Source organism: Megalobrama amblycephala, unplaced genomic scaffold (assembly GCF_018812025.1).
Source record: "Megalobrama amblycephala isolate DHTTF-2021 unplaced genomic scaffold, ASM1881202v1 scaffold420, whole genome shotgun sequence".
In the NCBI taxonomy this organism is placed as follows: Eukaryota; Metazoa; Chordata; class Actinopteri; order Cypriniformes; family Xenocyprididae; genus Megalobrama; species Megalobrama amblycephala.
The window spans coordinates 139,380-160,607 of NW_025953369.1; the positions used below are offsets into that span (position 1 = coordinate 139,380).

At 39.3% G+C, this 21,228-nt stretch overlaps 1 protein-coding gene across 1 annotated transcript in view; it reads left to right on the top strand.

The window, feature by feature from the left end:
• The window catches only part of LOC125261514 (protocadherin Fat 4), a 95,773-nt gene that overhangs the window by 68,239 nt on the left and 6,306 nt on the right, over positions 1–21,228 (top strand). The window contains exons 7-15 of the mRNA XM_048180068.1: positions 6,303–6,483; positions 8,357–8,607; positions 8,695–13,050; positions 14,337–14,441; positions 14,767–15,074; positions 16,886–16,971; positions 17,593–17,772; positions 18,035–18,159; positions 20,327–20,544. Coding sequence (XP_048036025.1) covers positions 6,303–6,483; positions 8,357–8,607; positions 8,695–13,050; positions 14,337–14,441; positions 14,767–15,074; positions 16,886–16,971; positions 17,593–17,772; positions 18,035–18,159; positions 20,327–20,544 — 5,810 coding nt within the window. The remainder of the gene's footprint in view (positions 1–6,302; positions 6,484–8,356; positions 8,608–8,694; positions 13,051–14,336; positions 14,442–14,766; positions 15,075–16,885; positions 16,972–17,592; positions 17,773–18,034; positions 18,160–20,326; positions 20,545–21,228) is intronic.

A 21,228-nucleotide genomic window follows, 5' to 3' on the forward strand; every position in this document is an offset into this window, starting at 1 on the left:
ACAGAGAGATTCAGTGTGAATCATTCATCTGTTTTATCATCATAGACAGCTTCATGAATACAGCATTGTGCTTTGAAACACACACACACACACACACACTCCTTCGGTTTATAATCTAATCTGAAGTCAGACGAGGACGGCGCTAGCAACAAGTGAAACTGACCTGATGTGACTCGTCTGTGCCTTATTATGTGACTTTGTCTTGGTCATTTTTCACCTCAAAATCACTATATGATAAACTATATTTTGCATAAAGAAAATGAAGTCTGCTTTTCGATTTTTACATTGTGAGATTATTTCCATTTACCCTGCAGAAATTCTCATTACAGAACTACAAGAAAAACTAAACTAAGATTTAAATTGTAAATATGATGAAAGTTTGTTGTACCGACTTCACATTATACTGAATGACATTAAAACTGTATTACAGTAATATTTTTACTGTCATTTGGAGAAAAGAGAATAATTATTGAAAATGAGAATATCTCATAATTTATTTCGATGTTATGGTGAAGCCGCACATGTTCAGATCACATGATTCATTCATTTTCTGTGTCTTTCATGTGTTTAATTGGATTCATCAGTTTTCCTGTAACCGCAGTAAATCTGACACAAAGAAATCAATAGAAACAGAGAAACTGATCTGAGCCAGATACACAGACACAAACACATCTGCTCATGACTCAACGACAGCAGATCACCACTGACACGCTGCTGATCACGTCTACTGCTAATAATTCAATGTGTGTGTGTGTGTTTGAGAGCTGAAGGTCAGATTTTCCTTTCAGCCGTGAGTGTTTTGTCTTGTTTTCTCGTTGTTACTGAACAAACAGCAGTTTCAGCAGCAGTGATGTCACACACATATTCTGCATTTATTAAGATGACTATTAATATGTGCACATTTTAGTTTTTTTCGTAGTGGGTTCACAATAGTTCATTGGGTCTGTGGTTCATGTGCAGGTCTCCTCCAAACACCCACCCAATGTCATGCTCGTAAACAGGTAATGATGTCACTTCCTGTAGTCGAAGTGGAAGCGCCTGGATCCCGTCCAGCAGAATCCTGGAGAACAGGAGCAGACCCTGAAACAATGATGAGGAAATGCTGATTTCAGTCTGATGTTCTTTATAATTTCATAGTTTATCGCTTTATAGTTTCTGTGCTGCAGGGTTGTTATTATTGTTAACTAAGACTAGAGCTAATAAAACATTTCTGTTCATTTAAAATAAAATATAAATATTAGTTAAAAACTTACATACAAAAATTAGAAATCTTGCCTTAATGTTGCAATAAACTGAAATAAGTTTAAGTTGAAGCACTAAAATTATTAAATGGAAATAAATAAACCTGAAACTGAAATAAGAAATCAATTAAAAAACTAATAAAATTATAAAAGCACATAATGAAATTACTAAAAATTAAACTAAAATTAAAATGAAAACTAAAAATATCAAAATAAAAGCTCATTCAAAATATTAATGAAACTATAATCAAACTAAATCAGCAGTGCTCTGCAGTTCTCACTGTAAAACTTTCCCTCAAAAATCCTGTGAAAAACTTCTAGAACCATAAGATATGAAATACTACCTTATTTAGGTTTTAATAAATAGTTCGAGGCATGATCCAGCTAACAGGGAACGTTCTCAGAATGTTCTGGCAATGTTATCTTTAATAATGTTCTCGAAACATTAGTACAATAACATTATTTTTCATGGAACAGTTTTATGAAACATTTTAGTTGGACATTTTTAAAACATTGTTTCAGAATGTTCAGAGAAAATTCAAATGTAACATTCTGATAATGTTTGCAAAATGTTACAATTGAACATTCCATTAATGTTTTAACCAAGAAAAAACATTTTTGAAACATTCATTTTCGTTCTGTAAACATTCACAAATAATGTTTTCATAACTTAATCTGATCAGTTTATGTAGAGAAAAGGAGTCTATCTCTTAAACGGTTCGTAATGTGCATTTCCGAGTTAAACTGTATTAAATGTGTACAAGCTGCACTACTTTCAGACGACACTGTGAGAAAGACAGAAAAATAGCTGAAAAGGTTTTCTCTTAAGTTTACAGACATTTCCTTGAACACTAAAACACAATGCAATGCATAATTCAAAATACAGGTAAAACACCTGTGAAAATCAATTTGGAAAACTTCTTTATATTAATATGGTACATTAGGTGTAGTTAATACTGAAAATATCTCGCTTTGCTGTATTTATTCGTGACACAGGTGTAAACGGCTTGGCAAAACAAATAATTGTCATGCAGTTGGATGTGTTAAACCTGAGACAGATGAGGACAGATTGTGTTGTGCTGGAACACAGATATGATGAGCAGATCTGAACTGATCACATTAAGTGGATCAGACATCTGATAATCCACCTGAGTGATGAATAATGACACCTGTCACGTTCACACACACCTGTGTGTGTCTGAGTCAGCGGCTGATTCTTCAAAACACACTTAATCAATATGAGTAATCAATAAACCCATATCATGTGTCATGTACACGTGTCAGACGGCGTCTTTGACTGATGCTTCTTATATTTTTATTATTTAAGACTGTTTTTTAAGTTCAAAAGCAAAGTGGCTTCTTTATTCTTTACTTTGCAGTTTTATGCTTTTCCATTTGTAATGTTTGTCAAGGTTTCTTGCACCAAAAATAGTCATTGTTTAATTGCACCACCATTCATTATTATTCATAATTTTAATACAGTGTGCAAAGTTTTTGCATTCACAGCATAAATATCAAACTAATTAGTGAATGTGTGTGTGTGTGTGTGTGTGTGTGTGCGTGTGTGTGTGTGTGTGTGTGTGTGTGTGTGTGTGTGTGTGTGTATGTGAGCTAAACCTGACAAAACCCAACAAAAATATATTCTAAGAACGCTTTTCTAATGTTCCCATTACGTTATTTCTGAATGTTCTTTGATCGTTCAAAATGTCCAGTTTTTTAAATGTTTTAAACCCTTTTTTTTTTTTTTTTGGTTATATGAACATTAAGGGAACATTCCATTTTATCATTCTTCAAATATTATGTGAACGTTACTTTTTAACGTTCTCTGAATGTTCTGAAACAAGTAGTAACATTTAAAAAACGTTAGACGAACATCCAACTAAAACATTTCAAAATAAAATGTTCCATGAACGATGTATAAATAATGTTTTTGTATGTTTTGTTCATAACTTTCATTACAGAAACATTAGCCAAAAGTTCTGAGAACATTCTCTGTTAGCGGAAAACCTCCTTTTGGGGACAAAAAAAAAAAAACTATAAAAATAAAGTGAATTAAGTTTTTTTAAAACTTTAAAAATGCATAAAGTTTTCAGATAGATTTATAACTATCCATATATAAAAACAATATAAGTCAATGGGATATCCCAATATATATAGCTAAGTGTGTGTGTGTGTGTGTGTGTGTGTGTGTGTGTGTGTGTGTGTGTGTGTGTGTGTGTGTGTGTGTGTGTGTATGTGAGCTAAACCTGACAAAACCCAACAAAAATATATTCTAAGAACGCTTTTCTAATGTTCCCATTACGTTATTTCTGAATGTTCTTTGATCGTTCAAAATGTCCAGTTTTTTAAATGTTTTAAAAACATTTTTTTTTTTTTTTGGTTATATGAACATTAAGGGAACATTCCATTTTATCATTCTTCAAATATTATGTGAACGTTACTTTTTAACGTTCTCTGAATGTTCTGAAACAAGTAGTAACATTTAAAAAACGTTAGACGAACATCCAACTAAAACATTTCAAAATAAAATGTTCCATGAACGATGTATGAATAATGTTTTTGTATGTTTTGTTCATAACTTTCATTACAGAAACATTAGCCAAAAGTTCTGAGAACATTCTCTGTTAGCGGAAAACCTCCTTTTGGGGACAAAAAAAAAAAAAAAAAACTATAAAAATAAAGTGAATTAGGTTTTTTTAAAACTTTAAAAATGCATAAAGTTTTCAGATAGATTTATAACTATCCATATATAAAAACAATATAAGTCAATGGGATATCCCAATATATATATATAGCTAAGTGTGTGTGTGTGTGTGTGAATAGGATTGTATTGTTCATAAACTGTGTGAGACAGCAGACGTTCTCTCAGCATCTTCATCAGACACGGGTCACAGTGTTTCAAGTCTGAACGTCTCTCTGAATGAGAAACACACACACACACACACACACGTTTCTTTGTGCTCATCAGATAAATGCTAATCTGACACCATGCTAATCTCTTTGTCTTCGCAGTGAGGATGAGGCGATTAAAGCGTGTGCTAGCAGCTTATTAGCATGTGTTATTAGTTACACTAATCTGCTGGAGCAGCAGAGGCCTTCAGGAACAACACGCTCTGAAAAAAAGGCCTCAGATTGGTTGCAGACGAGGGGAAAATGTTCAGCCGCAATCGGCCATTTTTCTTCTCTCTCTGCCTTTTGTTTTTACGAGCAGGCTTTTCTGTGTGTCGTTGCCGCACTGTACGCGCATGATGTTATCAGAGGCTGAATTTATGCATGGAGCAAATGCATTTTAATCACAGTGAGAGGGGGCAGATGTTTGAATCACTTCACCTCTCAGTGCTTCTCGTCATCTGCTCTTCATTTAGCACGATCCCCTCAGACCCATCGGGCCGCTTCTCGTCACCGGCCCGCAGGCGCACAGTCTTGATTTTCGCTGAAAGTAGCAGTCTTTCTGCCGTGTGCCTCACTGTTTTAAACAGCAGGATTGCATCTGTAAACCGTGCCGCCCCCTGCAATGATCCAGATATATTTAAACATTCCAGAGAGTTTGGCCATGCGGTGAGTCAGAGATTAGCGCTGTAGAGGAGAGCAGACAGATGGCACCCACTACAGCTCGGGATTTGAACAGAGATGTTTTGGATTGAGAAATTAATCTGTGCTGCTAGAATATCAAACCATCTGTGTTTAACGAGTTAAGCAACTGGTCACACCTGCCAAAAGCCAGAGATTCAGATCTGCTCTTAAGCATTTCTTAACAGTCATGAAGCTGCATTTTAATTTATACAAAACAGTTAATTCCTTTCTTAATTTATTTAAATCTTTCCTTGGCATGATATGTTGCAGCTTATAAAAAAAGTTACCAGCCAACTGGTGTGTAATGCTGTTTTATTTACTTTTTTCACAGTTGGCACTTGATGAGTTTTAATTTTGGACTCTGGAATTAAGTTATAGAAGATTATGTGCAACACTGACATATATATTTAGGGGTTCAAACACGTAGCTCTGATACCCAATCTCCCCTAAAATCTACATATGTTGTAGAGACTTGAAACTTTGAGGGCTACAACCATCTACAACGTCACCAAGGCTCGCACCGATCGGCCTGACGGGGGCGCTACAGTGGTGAAAAGTACAAAATCGCTCATGACTCATAAACCGTTTTCGGGTATTTTGGATTTTTTTGGAAAAACATACTTTTGCGAACTAGTCCTAGGTTTTTGGCCCGATCAGAACCAAACCAGTGCAGTGAGATTCTCCAGAGTCTGATTGTGAATAATTTTTTTAAAAAAGTTGAAATTTCGATTCACGGTCCCTAGAGGACGCCAAAACGTTTGAAGCAGGTGGAGCCACTTTTACTAAATTGGCTATAACTCGTGAACGGAATGAGATATTTTCACCAAACTTGGTACACCTATGTAAGAGGTAATTTCATGGTCTTGTGAAAAAGGACATGGTGACTGGCCACTTGGTGGCGCTATAACATGAAAAAAACTTTGATGTATCTCAAAAAAACATAGCCACCATTGGCCAATGAAGTTTGAGCAGCTATCAGGCAAGGTTAACGGCCGATCAAAACAAAACTCGCTGGACCAGTTTGACTCACGGCCCTACAGGCCTGTGAGAATTAAAAAGAAATCGGCCACAGGGGGCGCCTTCATGTTTTTCACGTGCATAAAGGATCGTGTATCACACGATTTTTCACACATGCCCACGAAATTCCTCATTCTGAGCAACTTTGACCCTAGGTGCGCCGCTGTCCATCGAATCGTTCGTTAAATATTGGAGATTATTTCAAAAACCTACTTTGGCGAACTAGTCCTAGGTTTCTGGCTCAACCTCGATAACTGTTAAAAAGCTTTAAAAACTATATATTTCCTATGGCAAATTGCCTGTATTTGCTGTAAATTGTCTTTTCCATCTATGATCGAGATGGTTACAGGCTTGCTAATTAAAACATAATGCCTTTTTACGCATGTGCTTAAAGGCCTTGAAGCATTTGAACTCTGATCATTTCTGCTTTCAGCTATATTGATAAACTTGTTTTTCTCTTTGTGTTTGTAGGATCACCATCTCTAAGCGGTTCTGGTACTGTGATGGTGCTGGTCGGTGATGTGAATGATAATATTCCATCATTCAGCTCAATGTCTTTCCACACGACTATTCCTGAAGATGCGCCCACTGGAACGGACGTCCTGTTGCTCAACAGCTCAGATTCTGACGTCGGACTGAATGGAGTGATCAGGTACCACACACTATGGACTGGAAACAAAACCTACAATATTACTTTTTTACAAACTTTAAATGTTTAGTCTCTAGGGGTGTAACAGTACACAAACATGATGGTTCGGTACAGCATGGGAGAGAAAACTGAACATCAAATTGCTTCTTTTTTTCTTTTTATTAAACAGGCTTAGCTAATTCTGTAAACTATATACAGGGAGCACTTTCTAACACATTACTTTAATATTAAAGGTTACAATTAACAACAGAGCCCAAACTATTAAATTCAGTTGATATTTATTTTTAGATAAAATAATCAACACTTAAATAAATAAACATGTAAATTGCATGTTTTGCATTAACTTCTAAATCTAATTACAAAATTATTCATTTTTGAAATATGATCCTTTACACAGTTACTGTCATAACTTGTTTTCATGACAAATTTATTTAAACATTATTAAATAATTAAGACATTACTAACAGGTAAAGTAAATATAATGAATATATAAGCTAATAGAGTGCATATATTTAGTGAAATGCTCCCTTCTAGAGTTCATTTCTATAGTGAACTAACATGCTGTGGACACTAAATGACTTGCCTGAGGTTAATGTAATGCTACATGAGATTATTGATGTCTTTCCGTGGTTGAAACACTGATTGAGAGATTATCTATGCATAGATCTGCTGTTCGTGTTTTTCTTCTGTGCTTTTTCTTGCTGTGGTGGTTAGCAAACAGCATTGCATTACTGCGCACACCCCCTTCTGGATTGGAGTATGGATCGCCTGTGACTGACTGTATTCGTCATCTGATTGTATGCACCAAACCGTGACGGTTTGGGACGAGTACATGTTCCGTTACACCCCTATTAGTCTCTTTTTGGTGATTGGATGATTTAAAAAAAAAAAATTGTCCCCAAATGTTTAGCCACGTCACACACACATATTCCCATACAACACTACCAATCGGTCATGTATCTCTAAAGTGCCCCTGCATGAGCTCATGTTGGGGCAACGTGTTCCACTTTCCCAAAAATGTGCTAATGAGGATGATAATGAAGTATGACAGATAGATCAGACTCCAGTGGGGGGAAACGGGACAGTAAGGGGCTTCAGTTCTTAATACTTCACAGAACCAGCTTGCTCCATCAGTGCAACATCATACTTCATAACATCATACCGATCATGTGTTCCTCATGAACTTGCGTGATGGCGGACCATGCGTGACTGTGGATGAAGTTGTTGTCTTCTCGCTAGGGTTGTTTTTCACACTTTGTTCTGTAATTTGTGGAATTCCCGTCTCACTGACACAAGTGCACAGTAAAGTTGCCATGTGTGCATGTTACTGTCAGAACGAGTTTGTGTCACAGGCCCCGAAAATGAACCTCACTGAAACTCAAAACAGCATGGGGACGGCTCAAATGTGGTGTTTCTGATCAGTGCGGGTTCACCAATGCTTAGCTGAGAGAACATGCTGTGGGAGTTATGAAAGAAACAAAAAGATGAATAAAGAATTAATCTTCCCGCCACCTATAGAATAACATACTTGGAAAATAAAGTTCTGAAGTCCTGCTTATAAGAAATTTGCCCTGGGGCAGGTGCTAACACAGTACGGATAGAAACATGTTAAATAAAATGTATCCTTTTTGTAGCTCAAATGTTAGAGCGTAGCATTAGAAAACCCAAGGTCATGGGTTTGATTCTCAGGGAAAGCAAGCACTGATAAAACATGCATATTGAATGCAATGTAAATCACTTTGGATAAAAGCGTCTGCCAAATGCATAAATATCTGAAAAGCAAATGCAATCAAATCTCTTGATATTTGGATAGTTGGCAAATAACATTGTTTGGTCTCCATGCATATATTGAATCTGTTGTGTTTGTGATTTACAGTTACAGTCTCAGTGGTGGGGATGGGCAGTTCTCCATTAACCCGTCCACAGGCCTGATCATCACCAGCTCCCTGCTGGATCGAGAGACACGGGCGAGTTACCAGCTGCTGGTGGTGGCATCGGATGGTGGACAGCCCACACCACTATCCAGCTCTGCCACAGTATCCGTGGTGGTGGCCGACATTAACGATAACCCTCCACGGTTTCACCATCATCCATATGTCACGCACATACCTGCTTCTACTTCAACAGGTGTGTCCTCTGTGGCAGGAGTTCATGGTTTCAATGAATATTGTCTGTCTGATCAGCATCTAACCACTTCTGTTCTATTGTTGGCAGGCTCACTGGTCTTTGCGGTCACAGTAACAGATGAAGATTTTGGCTCAAATGCTCAACTTCACTATTCCCTCACCGGACGCAATTCAGAAAAGTTCAAGATAGACCCGATCAGAGGTGCCATCACTGCCAATGAAAAACTCACAGGGAGTTCAGAGGTCACCTTTACTGTCCATGTAAAAGATGGAGGAAGCAACCCCAAAACCGACAGCACGACAGTTACGGTTCGCTTTGTTACTGGAGGAGACTTTCCCCATATTAGACTCAAGGAGAAAGCCTTCACCTTCCCAGAAAACCAACCCACAAACACTGTTGTGACTAAGGTGACCGGCTCATCACCCAGGGCAGGTCCTCTGTCATACTATATTGCAAGCGGAAACCTGGACAATGCATTCCACATAGATCAACTTTCAGGAGAGCTGTCTATCAAAAATCCTCTGGACTATGAGAATATTGAGAAGTACGTCTTGTGGATAGAGGCCCGAGACCAAGGCTTTCCTCCTTATTCGGCCTATGAGAAAGTAGAGATTGCAGTGCTGGATGTTAATGACAACCATCCTGTTTTCAAGCAAGAACCGTTCCATGCTGATATTTTAGAAAACCTCTCACCTCAACGTGTGCTTATAGTCTCTGCATTCGACCAGGACAGTGGACCAAATGGGCAACTTGACTTTGCCATCATTGATGGCAACAAAGAAAACAGCTTCAGCATCAACCGGGCAACTGGTGAAATCCGCACAACACGACCACTGGATCGAGAGAAGGTCGCTCAGTATTCTTTGAGGGTGAAGGCGACGGATAGAGGCAGCCCTCCGAAAAGCACAGCAGTCAAAGTCTTGATCAGTGTGCTGGACGTTAATGATAATGCTCCCAGATTCTCCAAAATCTTCAGTGCAACTGTACCTGAAAATGCACCAGTGGGCTTCACTGTGACCCGAGTAACCACCACCGATGAGGACGCAGGAGCTAACGCTATAAGCCGATACTCCATCAGCGACACAAGTATTCCATTCATCATCCACCCCAGCACAGGAGACATCACCATCAGCAGACCTCTGAACAGAGAGGACACAGACCACTACATTGCTAAAGTCTCAGCACATGATTCTGGATGGGCTGTTAGCACAGATGTCACAATATTTGTGACAGATGTGAATGATAATGCTCCAAGATTTAGTAAGCCCTCATATTACCTAGACTATCCTGAGCTGACAGAGGTTGGATCCATTGTGACTCAAGTCTCTGCCACAGATCCTGATGAGGGATTCAACGGTAAAATATTTTACTTTATCAGATCTCAAACAGAGTACTTCCGAATCAACTCCAGCTCTGGCGAGATCTTCATTAAACAGCAGCTAAGGTATCAAAACTCAAGTGGCCACAGTAACGTCAACGTAAACCGCCATAGTTTCATCGTCACTGCTTCAGACAGAGGTATCAAGCCGCTCATGAGCGAAACCACAGTTATCATAAATGTTGTTGATAGCAATGATAACCCACCCATGTTTGAATCTTCTTCTTACTTTACTCCTGTCACTAAAAGTGTAAAAGTCGGCACCAGACTCCTCAAAGTCACAGCCCATGATCAGAAGGACTTTGGCCTGAACTCTGAAATAGAGTATTCAGTATCTGGAGGCAACAGTTCCAACAAGTTCCGCCTGGATAAACAAACTGGATCAGTTACAGTAGCGTCCTCACTCACTGCAGATACTAATAAAGTTTACCTGCTTGAAATAACAGCAAGTGACAAGGGCAACCCTCCTCTGTCCGCTAGGACAACAGTCAGAATAGCTGTTACAGAAGAGAACCATCACACTCCAGAGTTTTCACAGAACCAAGTAACAGTCACTGTGTCCGAAGGTCTGGCTGTCGGCACAGCCATCCGAACCCTTTCAGCACGAGATAAGGACAAGGACAAGCAAATGAATGGCCTAATTACGTACAGCATCTCCTCAGGTAATGACGACGGCTTGTTTTCAGTTCACAGTCAAACAGGCGTTTTATCCCTAGCAATGGCACTGGATTATGAGACGAAACAGAAGCATGAACTCAGAATTTCTGCAACAGATGGAGGGTGGATTGCCAAGACAAGCTATGTCACAGTTAACATCCATGTTACTGATATAAATGATAACCCTCCTGTGTTTGACCCTGTTGAGTACTTCCCAGTCGTGCAGGAGAATGTCCCCAGTGGCACTACTGTAGTAAAAATGAATGCAACAGATAAAGACTCTGGGCCAAATGCCCTGATGGCATACGTCATTCAGTCCTCAGACAGCGACTTATTCATAATTGACCCCAACACAGGAATCATCACCACACAAGGCTTCCTGGACTATGAAGCTAAACAGGTGTATCACCTGACTGTCAAAGCCTTTAACGTTCCAGATGAAGAACGATGCAGTTTTGCATATGTTAACATCCAGCTGAAAGGTGCTAATGAATATGTCCCTCGTTTTGTGTCAAAGCAATACTACTTTGAGGTCTCAGAGGCGGCACCTAAAGGCACAGTCATTGGGGAGGTGTTCGCTAGCGACAGAGACTTGGGAGAAGATGGCATAGTGTATTACTTGATTTTTGGCAGAAGCAGAAAAAGGGGTTTTAGCATTAATAAAAAGACAGGTCAGATCTATGTCTCAGGACCACTTGATCGTGAAAAAGAAGAAAAGATTTCACTCAAAGTCTTAGCAAAGAATGCAGGAAGCATAAGAGGGGCAGATATTGATGAGGTGCTTGTGAACATTACAGTTCTAGATGCCAATGATCCACCAGTATTTACCCAGGAACTCTATGATGTTCAGGTTAATGAGGGACTGTCTCCTGGAGGTCTGGTTACATTTGTCAGTGCTCAGGATTCAGATTCTGTCCCTAGCTGGAGCAGATTCACCTATGCCATTGCTGCCAACTATGAAAGAAATACTTTCACCATCAATCCTCAGACAGGACAGGTGTCTGTGGCATCAGAACTGGACCGGGAAACCATCCCAGTGTACAACCTCACCGTCCTGGCAGTAGACTCGGGTTCTCCAGCTGCCACTGGCAGTGCCATTTTAATTGTGACCCTGGAGGACATAAATGATAATGGACCGACTTTGGTGACTACAAGTGGGGAGGTGATGGAGAATCAGAGGGCAGGAACACCTGTGATGACGCTTAGTTCAAGTGATCCAGATCTTGCTCCAAATCAAGGTCCATTCTCCTACAGCCTTGTCAGCGCTGGAGCTGCATCCAGCTACTTCACCCTTAGTCATACTGGAGAGCTGACCACTAGCAGGGAGATAGACAGAGAGCAGATAAGTGATTTCTACCTCTCTGTGATTATCAAAGATTCTGGTATTCCTCAGATGTCCTCAACCGGAACTGTCCACATCAAAGTCAATGATCAGAATGATAATCCCTCTGAGTCTCGCTCTGTTGAGATCTACGTCCATTATTTCGGAAATATGTTCCCTGGAGGGTCACTGGGGGTGGTGAAGCCACAAGATCCAGACATACAAGACACGTTTCAGTGTTCTCTGACTCCACCAGCGGCTGCCCTCTTCAGCATTCCCACAGGTACCTGTGACCTCAGCTCAAACAGTCGCTCCACAGATGGCACCTTTGATTTATCGGTGCGCAGCAGCGATGGCGTCCATGATGCCGTCAACAGCCATGTGCGTGTCTTCTTTATTGGCTTCAATAATGCCACAGTGGACAACAGCATCCTGATACGTGTAATCTCCCAAAGCGCCAGCGACTTCCTTACCAACCACTACCTCAGCTTCCTGCGCATCGCCAATTCTCAGCTAGCCGGTTTAGGCACTGGAGTGCAGATTTATGGGGTGTTTGAGCTCAACAACAGCACTTTCTTGATGGCAGCGGTCAAGCGCGGGCACGGGCAGTATGTAAATCCAAGTGGAGTGGCCACTTTCTTCCAGAGCATCAAGGAGGTTTTGCACAGACAAAGTGGAGTTAAGATCGAATCCGTGGACCATGATCCCTGCTCCCACAATCCATGTCAAAACGGGGGCAGTTGCAAGAGGCGGCTGGGTGTCGGACCAGACATGAAGACAGAGGAGAGCATCCCGGTCATTCTCGTGTCAAATCGCCCCCTACAGCCGTACGCCTGTAACTGCAGGCCAGGATATGCTGGTGCCCTCTGCGAGATGGACATTGATGAGTGCCAGCCAACACCTTGCCACAATGGTGGAACTTGCCACAACTTGGTGGGGGGATTCTCTTGCTCCTGTCCAGAAGGTTTCACTGGGATGGCTTGTGAGAGGGACGTCAACGAGTGCCTTTCGAACCCCTGCCAGAATGGGGCACTATGCCAGAATTATCCCGGGGGCTTTAACTGCCTGTGCAAATCTGGATTTGCAGGTACAGTCTTTCATCATTTGCACTTTTCCAGTAACACAACCACAGATGTTAGTTCAAGGCACATACAGGCAGCTTGCACACAAGTTTGTTAACATTTTCGGCCAAGAAAAATATTTGCTTCTAAGTAATTGGAGGGGTGTTATAACCCAAGCATACAGTGGCCTTTGCCAAAAGCAGTTTGCTATTAGGGTCACAGACTGGGAGGTATCAGCTATGATGCAAATCAACTTGTCATGTTTACTTTAATGAAAGGAGATGATCAAATTCTCACCCTAATAAGGATATGGCTGTAAACCGCCTTCAGATTTCACCTGAGCTGTGCAGCTAAACTGTATGTTTTATGTTTGTACTTTTAAGAGTTTAAGGAGCATCTGGCTTTGGGGGGAAAAAAAATTATAGAAACAAATCTACATTAATTTTTAAATGCAGAGATCTTTTGTAGAAAAAAATGAATGTAGGATCTCCCATGTTGTAAAGTATACTGTTAGCTAGCTCGAGCCATACGAGTTTCTTAAAGTACATAGCGTTAACATGATTGGGGTGACTTTAAAAACGTTTGTGTTTGTGAATATGACTTTGAATAACCATGTGTGATAGCCTTAGCTTGAATCAGCTCTGTTTGGGCAGGTGTTGGCTGTAGCTTTTGGACGTTGTTTTCAAAATGGAGCCGTAACAGAAGTTTTGTTTCAGGCTCTGAGTCATTACAATTCTTTTTTTATTCTGATCATAACAAATGACTGCAGTGTGTTCACATCGGAGGCCCCAGATAAATGGGGCTGCTAGAGAATTACACCTATTGACTTACGGTAGTGTGCATGCACTCCAGCTGAACCCCATACTTCCTGTTTTGCTAGTGGTGATGGAGTTTTCGTTCTTCATGCCATTTGTTTTATAGCACTACATTCAGGGAGCAGAAAAGATCTCAACTTAAGTTTATGCTTGATCATTTGTGTGTCCAGCCATCCTGTTTTTTGTCATAGTTCTCAGTGTATTTGTGTGTTTTATATCAGCACCTTTTTATGGGTCTCCCAGAACCAATGCAGCTGATGTATACATGCACAGCTTATACCATCATGACAGACTATCACTCTCTCTTTCTTAGAAATGTGGGTCCGTTTACAAGGTGTAAGAATTCAAACTGTTTGTATTAGAAAGATAAAGTGCACCAGAGATGTGAGAGAGAGAAAAAACCCCACAGTGGATTCTGGGAGCCCCATGTGAGAACAGTCATTTTCGTGTGTCATGCTCACCTCATTGTTTTCATTGGTGTTGTTTCATGAATTCAGGGAAAGCCTGTGACTCCATCATCAATTACTGTGAGTGTAACCCCTGTTTTAATGGGGGTTCCTGCCAGAACCGAGTGGAAGGCTATTACTGTCACTGTCCTTTTGGTAAGTCATCATTTCAGCCCCAGGACTGGTTCAGGGTCCTACAAATGCTGCTATTAATTCTGGACTGTGTGTGTGTGTGTGAGAGAGAGAGAGAGAGAGAGAGAGAGAGAGAGAGAGAGAGAGAGAGAGAAAGAGAGAGAGAAGATGTAGAAACAAATGTGTTGTAGATTACAGAAAATGAATTGCAGTGTGAATTTGTCAGTTGACACATACGGTAAATGTTCAGCCTTATTTTTTGTGTGTGTTGTACCATGAATGTCATGGGTTGCCATGAATTTTTCACTGCAAGGAATTCTTCAGACAGTAAATCACTCTCTCTCCACAGGTGTGTTTGGAAAGCACTGTGAACTGAACAGTTATGGATTTGAGGAGCTCTCTTACATGGAGTTCCCCAGCCTCGACCCCAACAACAACTACATCTACATTAAGTTTGCCACGTTGAAGGAAAACGCCTTGCTCATGTACAATCACGACAACCAAACCGGCGACAAGGCAGAGTTCTTGGCCCTTGAGATCTTTGAAGGCAGAATGAGGTTCTCGTTTAACTTGGGGAGCGGCACTTACAAGCTCATGACGACCATCAGGGTCTCAGATGGCCAATTCCACACGGTCATCGCCAGGAGGGCAGGAATGGTGAGTCCTTTCTGTCTTTCTATCAAGGAACTGAAGTTAACATGAGGTCCTGTAGATGTTTCTCCTGAATTTTACTCTGTGATCTCACAGGTTTGGTGGAAATGAAAGTGTTTTTGGTTCAGTTGCTTTACTAAGGCTTCTTGGCTTGGGTTTTATGCATCTGAGATAGTCGAAACAATTAGCAGTCAGATCACAGCCGTCTGTAAATGGCACGTAAAAAGACTCCGCCGCGACATTACTGCAACACCTCACCGTTGTGTGATCCGACGAATGTTCCCTGAAAAATAGGCTGAAAATTTTGTGGGCCTCACCGAAGGCCGTGTAGTGCCGTGTGTCATGAGAAACCCGGCCCCTGCGGCGCAATAAAGAGAACCTGATCTGTGTGTTTGGAGAAGCGGATGTGGGTCACTTCGGTGGTTCTGTAGGGCCGTTTTCTTTTTTCTTTCTTTTCTTTCTAGACGTGAGCTTGAGCAGATGTTAAAGTCATACATGGCCCCTTGTTTTCCCCCGTGGAGAGAGCCGAACTCTGACAGTCAAGGGTACTTTTGTTTAGTTAAGATGTCCTAGTTTACCCCACAGCCAGATGCGTTTGATTCTGGCACGCTGCCTCAAGCTCATGGTTTTTCTGTTTACAGGAGAGTCGGAGTTTATCGAGAGCTGGTCTACAGCCACGTTTTTGCTCTTCACTTGTTTCTAGGTTGTATGTCGCAACATAGAAGGTTGATGGATTATAAATAGAAAATTAGAAATCTGCTCGCACACCCACACGCTGCATGTGTTTCCAAACACCCTCCACAAAAGCAGCTCAAAGCCAAATATATTTAAATACACAGACTCTGAGAATGCTCTTTGACCCCAGCTGGGTCCAGTTTCAGATTTTCAGACTGTCGCAGTCTAGTCGTGCACTGGATGCAGTGACATGCTTTTGATACTCATTTTTGAAAGCAAACGTTTCCTCTGCTAGAAATGGTTTGCAGCAACATGTGACTCCTGGAAAATTGAGCACGTTGTGGTCTGGTTTAGTCCTTTTGAAGTGCAGGGAGGCATTAATGCGATGCCCAGACGCTCGAGCTGCGCAGGAAGTCGTCTGTATCAGCACTTAGCAGAGCTCCAGCAGACAAACACGACTTGTTTCCATTGTTAGTGTAGGATTTTCTTTTTATAGGCTGAAATTCCTCCATAACGGAAGTCAAGTGTCAGTATTATCTGAACGTTGAGGTTGTGCTGTTGTATGATGTCACGCCTTTGTACTTGTTGCTGCGCCTCTGGGATGTTTTTCTCCCAAATGTCTGCCCGGGACTCATAAAGCACCGTGAGGACAGGACAGATCACTGTAGAATGTTTTGTGGTAATTTATTTACCAGCATCTGGGTGTCGTTTTTATCCTAGAGTATTAGGATAGTTTCTTCTGAGGAGCATCATTGGTTCATGAAGGAGGATGAATCCACAATCACACAACTGATAAAGCCATTCAGATGAGTAAGCCCCAACCCCCCCCATTTCATCATGAATACACAAATACATGAACACAGGCTTATTATAAACTTGACAAATACACAGATTTACTTTCGAAATTTAATGGACAAATACATTCCTACTTGGTTTTAGTTTGCTTTAGAAATACATGTGAATGTTCTTTTGGATTTGCATTAACTTCTGACACTGTTATTACATGATGCCGATTCACAAATAGAAGTGGAATACACTCACAGTAAAGTCTGATGCACCAGTCTCATCTTCATAACTGCAGAAACTATCCCTGTTGCACACAAACGTTATGCTCACCTGTTTGTCTGTCTGTTGTGTTAAAGGCGGCGTCTCTCACTGTTGATCTGTGTGGAGAGGAACAGGAACCAGGATACTGTGCTGTCAGCAATGTGGCCGTTCATACTGACTGGTGAGAAACATATTAAAATGTTTTTTAATTTTATATATATACAGTCAAACCAAAATTTATTCAGACACCTCCAACGTTTCACACATTATCAGAGTTTATTCGCTCTGGTTTAGGTCAACCAATTACCAAGCAATGCTAAATTTTGTTCAGTCTGTAGTGTAAAAAAGGTCACATTAGCAATTCAAGAAAAACAATTAAGCAAAACATGGTCAGGTCAAAGTGTCTGAACAATTTTTGGTCCCATATTTTTATCAATTTTACTGGTTGTCCACTGTATGAAGAATTTTTGGGTATTATATGTCACAGTTTACTTTATATATAATCACTTACATAAATGAACTATATATATATATATATATTTTTTTTTTTTTTTTTTTTTTTTTTTTTTAATTAAAATATAATAATTAAGAATTTTATATAATTTATATTTATAAATGTATATAATTATATAACATTAATACATAATTTTATTTTTTAAAGAACTTAAAGAATATATATATATATTAGAAATAAATAAATTATATAATATTAAAATAATAATAAATATTTTATAAAGATAATAATGAAAAACAATTGTAAGCTCTGTTGTCTCCTGTCTGGTAATGTTGTCTCGTCTCTCAGGATTCTGGATGTTCAGCCAAACCGTCTGTCTGTTGGGGGCGTTCGCTCAATCGAAGCCCTCCTGCATCGTAAAGGTCAGGTGGCCACACACGACTTTGTTGGGTGCATCATGGAATTCGCTGTCAACGGACGTCCGCTGGAACCGTCTCAAGCTCTTGCTTCACACGGCATCCTAGACAGGTCCGTCACCAAACACACAGACACACACACAGCTCTCATTCAGCTGAATGAATGAAAGCTGTCTCTAGCTGGCTGAAGTCTTATTTTTGAGGGCTGTGTGTGAATTTTCTGGAGCAGTTTGAATAGTGTTGATTTTATTTCAGGTGACTGTTGCTTTGAAATGAGTGTAGCTCTTTTGCAAATATGTTAATGTCGGAGTCGTGGACTCTTGTGTTGCTGAGATGTTCCCCGCTGAAGGTTTTTGTGTGCGTTTCATCGACAGATGTCCCAGGTTAGAGGGTGCGTGTGTCGCCGAGCCCTGCAGACATGGTGGTACGTGTCTGGACATGTGGTCATGGCAGCAGTGCCAGTGTATGGAGGGTTTCACTGGACCCATCTGTGAGAAATGTGAGTTGTTTGCAATCTGCTGTATAAATATTATTCTTTATATTTCATGCATTGATATTTTGATCCATTTTGCCTCCATAACATATGTTCTTAAAGTCTAGAGGAAAGAAAATGTTTTGGGGAAAGTATGGTGATACCTGTGGTGATATTTTAAAAAACCTAACTAGTTCTGACATGATTAAGTGACAACAGTCTAAAGTCACAATCGTGCTGTTTGGTTTCTGAGTGTGCTGGCCAGAAATTCTGGTTTACATAACGGTGTATTAAACATCAAATGCAAATAGTATGCAAGTATGCAAATAAATATTAATATAATATATATCCAGCTTTATAAAGAGAGAACTGTGCGATAATACAGTTTACATTTTTGTAACAATATAGATAATCATGCAGCCTAGATTTGCTATATAGCATATATTGCTTTACGCAAATATATTGCATGTATGCAGATAAAGTTGTATTTACTGATAATATAGTTGTATTATAGTATTTATTAAAGTCTAGAGGAAAGAAAATGTTTTGTGTTTTTTTAAAAAGTATTTTATTGCACTTTATCTATTTGTGCCTGTAGATTTCAATTACGATACATACCTTTAAAGTTTTTTCCTCCACTTCAACAGTGCTTACATGCACCAAAATTTACAGTTTTATTCCTATCTATACTCTGAAGGTTTTTACTGAGGGGTTTGTTCATATATCATTCACACTGATTTATAGAACATTTTATTCCTAAAAACATGGTGAAAATGTATTTTTTCTGGCTGTTGACAGTATTTTTCGATTTATGGAGTGATAAAAAGAGATATCCAAAATCCCTTCTGTAAAAACATTTAACTCGAAATTGTCAACAATATCAAACAGGAATTTTGAACCTGGCTTTCTTGCAAATTAGTACAGAATTAATTGATAATGCATCATTTACGTATTTAAACGTAACATTTCAGAAAACATGTAATGAAAAACAATTATTTCAATGTCCTGTGATTAAACAGTTGGGGAAAGTATGGTAATACCTGTGGTGATATAATATATATCCAGCTTTATATAGAGAGAGCTGTGCGATAATACAGTTTACATTTTTGTAACAATATAGACAATCATGCAGCCTAGATTTGCTATGATCCTATATAGCATATACTGCATGTATGCAGATAAAGTTGTATTTACTTATAATATAGTTGTATTTACTTATATATCCATCTTTAAATATATTGGTGTGCGATAATATAGTTACATTTTGCAATGAAATAAACAGTCACGCATTTGAGATTTGCTATACAGTATATATCGCCTTACTCAACTGCACTGTATGTATGCAAATAAAGTTTGATAAAATATATATCCAACTTTTTATATAGAGCTGCATGATAATATAGTTACAATTTGCACCAAAATAAAACATCAGGCAGTTGAGATTTGCTATATAGTTTATATATCACTTTGCATGAATATACTGTATGTATGCAGATAAAGTTGGACATACATATATATCCAACTTCATATATAGAGCTATGCGATAATACAGTTTACATTTTTGCCACAATATAGACAATCATGGAGACTAGATTTTTTTTTTTTTTTTTTTTTTGTTGCAAAATTTAACTATATTATCATACAGCTCCATACAAAAAGTTGGAGCTAAGAGACACATTATTTTCACATTAATTATATACTATTATAGTATTTATTAATGTGTTGAATTAGCTTTTTTTATGTGTTAAGATTTCATTTATTTTAAGTTTGTGTGCGTTAATTTATCACTTTAAGCAAATAAACTTCATGTATGCAGATAAAGTGGATGTAAGATATATTCATCTTTAAATATATCGGTGTGCAATAATATAGTTACATTTTGCAATGATATAAATAATCACGCAGTTGAGATTTGCTATACAGTATATAACGCTTTACTCAACTATACTGTATGTATGCAGATAAAGTTTGATAAAATATTTATCCAACTTTATATAGAGAGCTGTGTGATAATATAAGTTACATTTTGCAATGATATAAACAATCACCGAGATAAGATTTGCTATATAGTATATGTCGCTTTATGTGAGTGTAAAGTAGGATGTACCATATATCCAGCTTTATATATAGGACAGTGTCAGAGATGTACAGACAGGCAAAAGGATCCATGATGGAGTCACTGTGTTTCTCTCAGACATCACGGCAGATACAGCTCTTTCTCTGGACGGTTCCGGACGCTTGGACTACGGTTTGAGTCAGAGCCGCAAGAGGGACGTGTTGTTGGCGCGAGCGCTACGGGACCCCGGTCGACCCGTCCAGGAATACAGCAGCCTGGAGCTGAAGTTCCGCACACGCAGCGGCTCTGGAACGCTACTGCACGCACAGGAGAGCTACAACTACACCACCGTCAGGGTAAGAGTGTGTGCAGCTCCAGCTCCGGGCTCACAGCCAGCTGAACTCGCTCGCCCTCGTCTCTCACTGCAGCTGTCTGACGTGACGTCCTGTACGAATAGTGAGGCCGCGGAGAGCTACTACTCAAAAACACACAAACACAAGGACACAAACACATTCACCGTATATCACAGCACAGTGTCGCACATCTCAGATTTGGCAAGACGGATTTTCCATTTCCAGATTTTGTAGGTCTTTAAATCATTTTGCCTCTCCGCTGCAGTTCTTCTCTGTCGTCCCTTCTTTTTTCGAACAAGATTATTTTTCCATTTCAGTAATGAATCCATCAGATTATCACATGACATGTTGGAAACGTAGCTCTGTTACAAAACCTTGTGAGCTGCCTACTTTATACTAGCTTTGGCAATATTGTATCACTTGAATTGAATTGTTAAGGTATCATAGATGCAAAGAGAGAGTGTTATTTTTGTATTAATTATATACTATTATAGTATTTTTTAATGTTTTAATTTAGCTTTTTTTATACATTTAGATTTCATTTATAATTAGTTTAGTTTAATTGCTTTCATTTATTTTTCAGCTCTAGTAAATTTTAGAAACTCAGCTGGAACTTATTTCAGTTATTATATTAAGTTTAGTTTAATTAAATGTTGGGCGTGTACACAATCCTTTACCCAGGTGAAT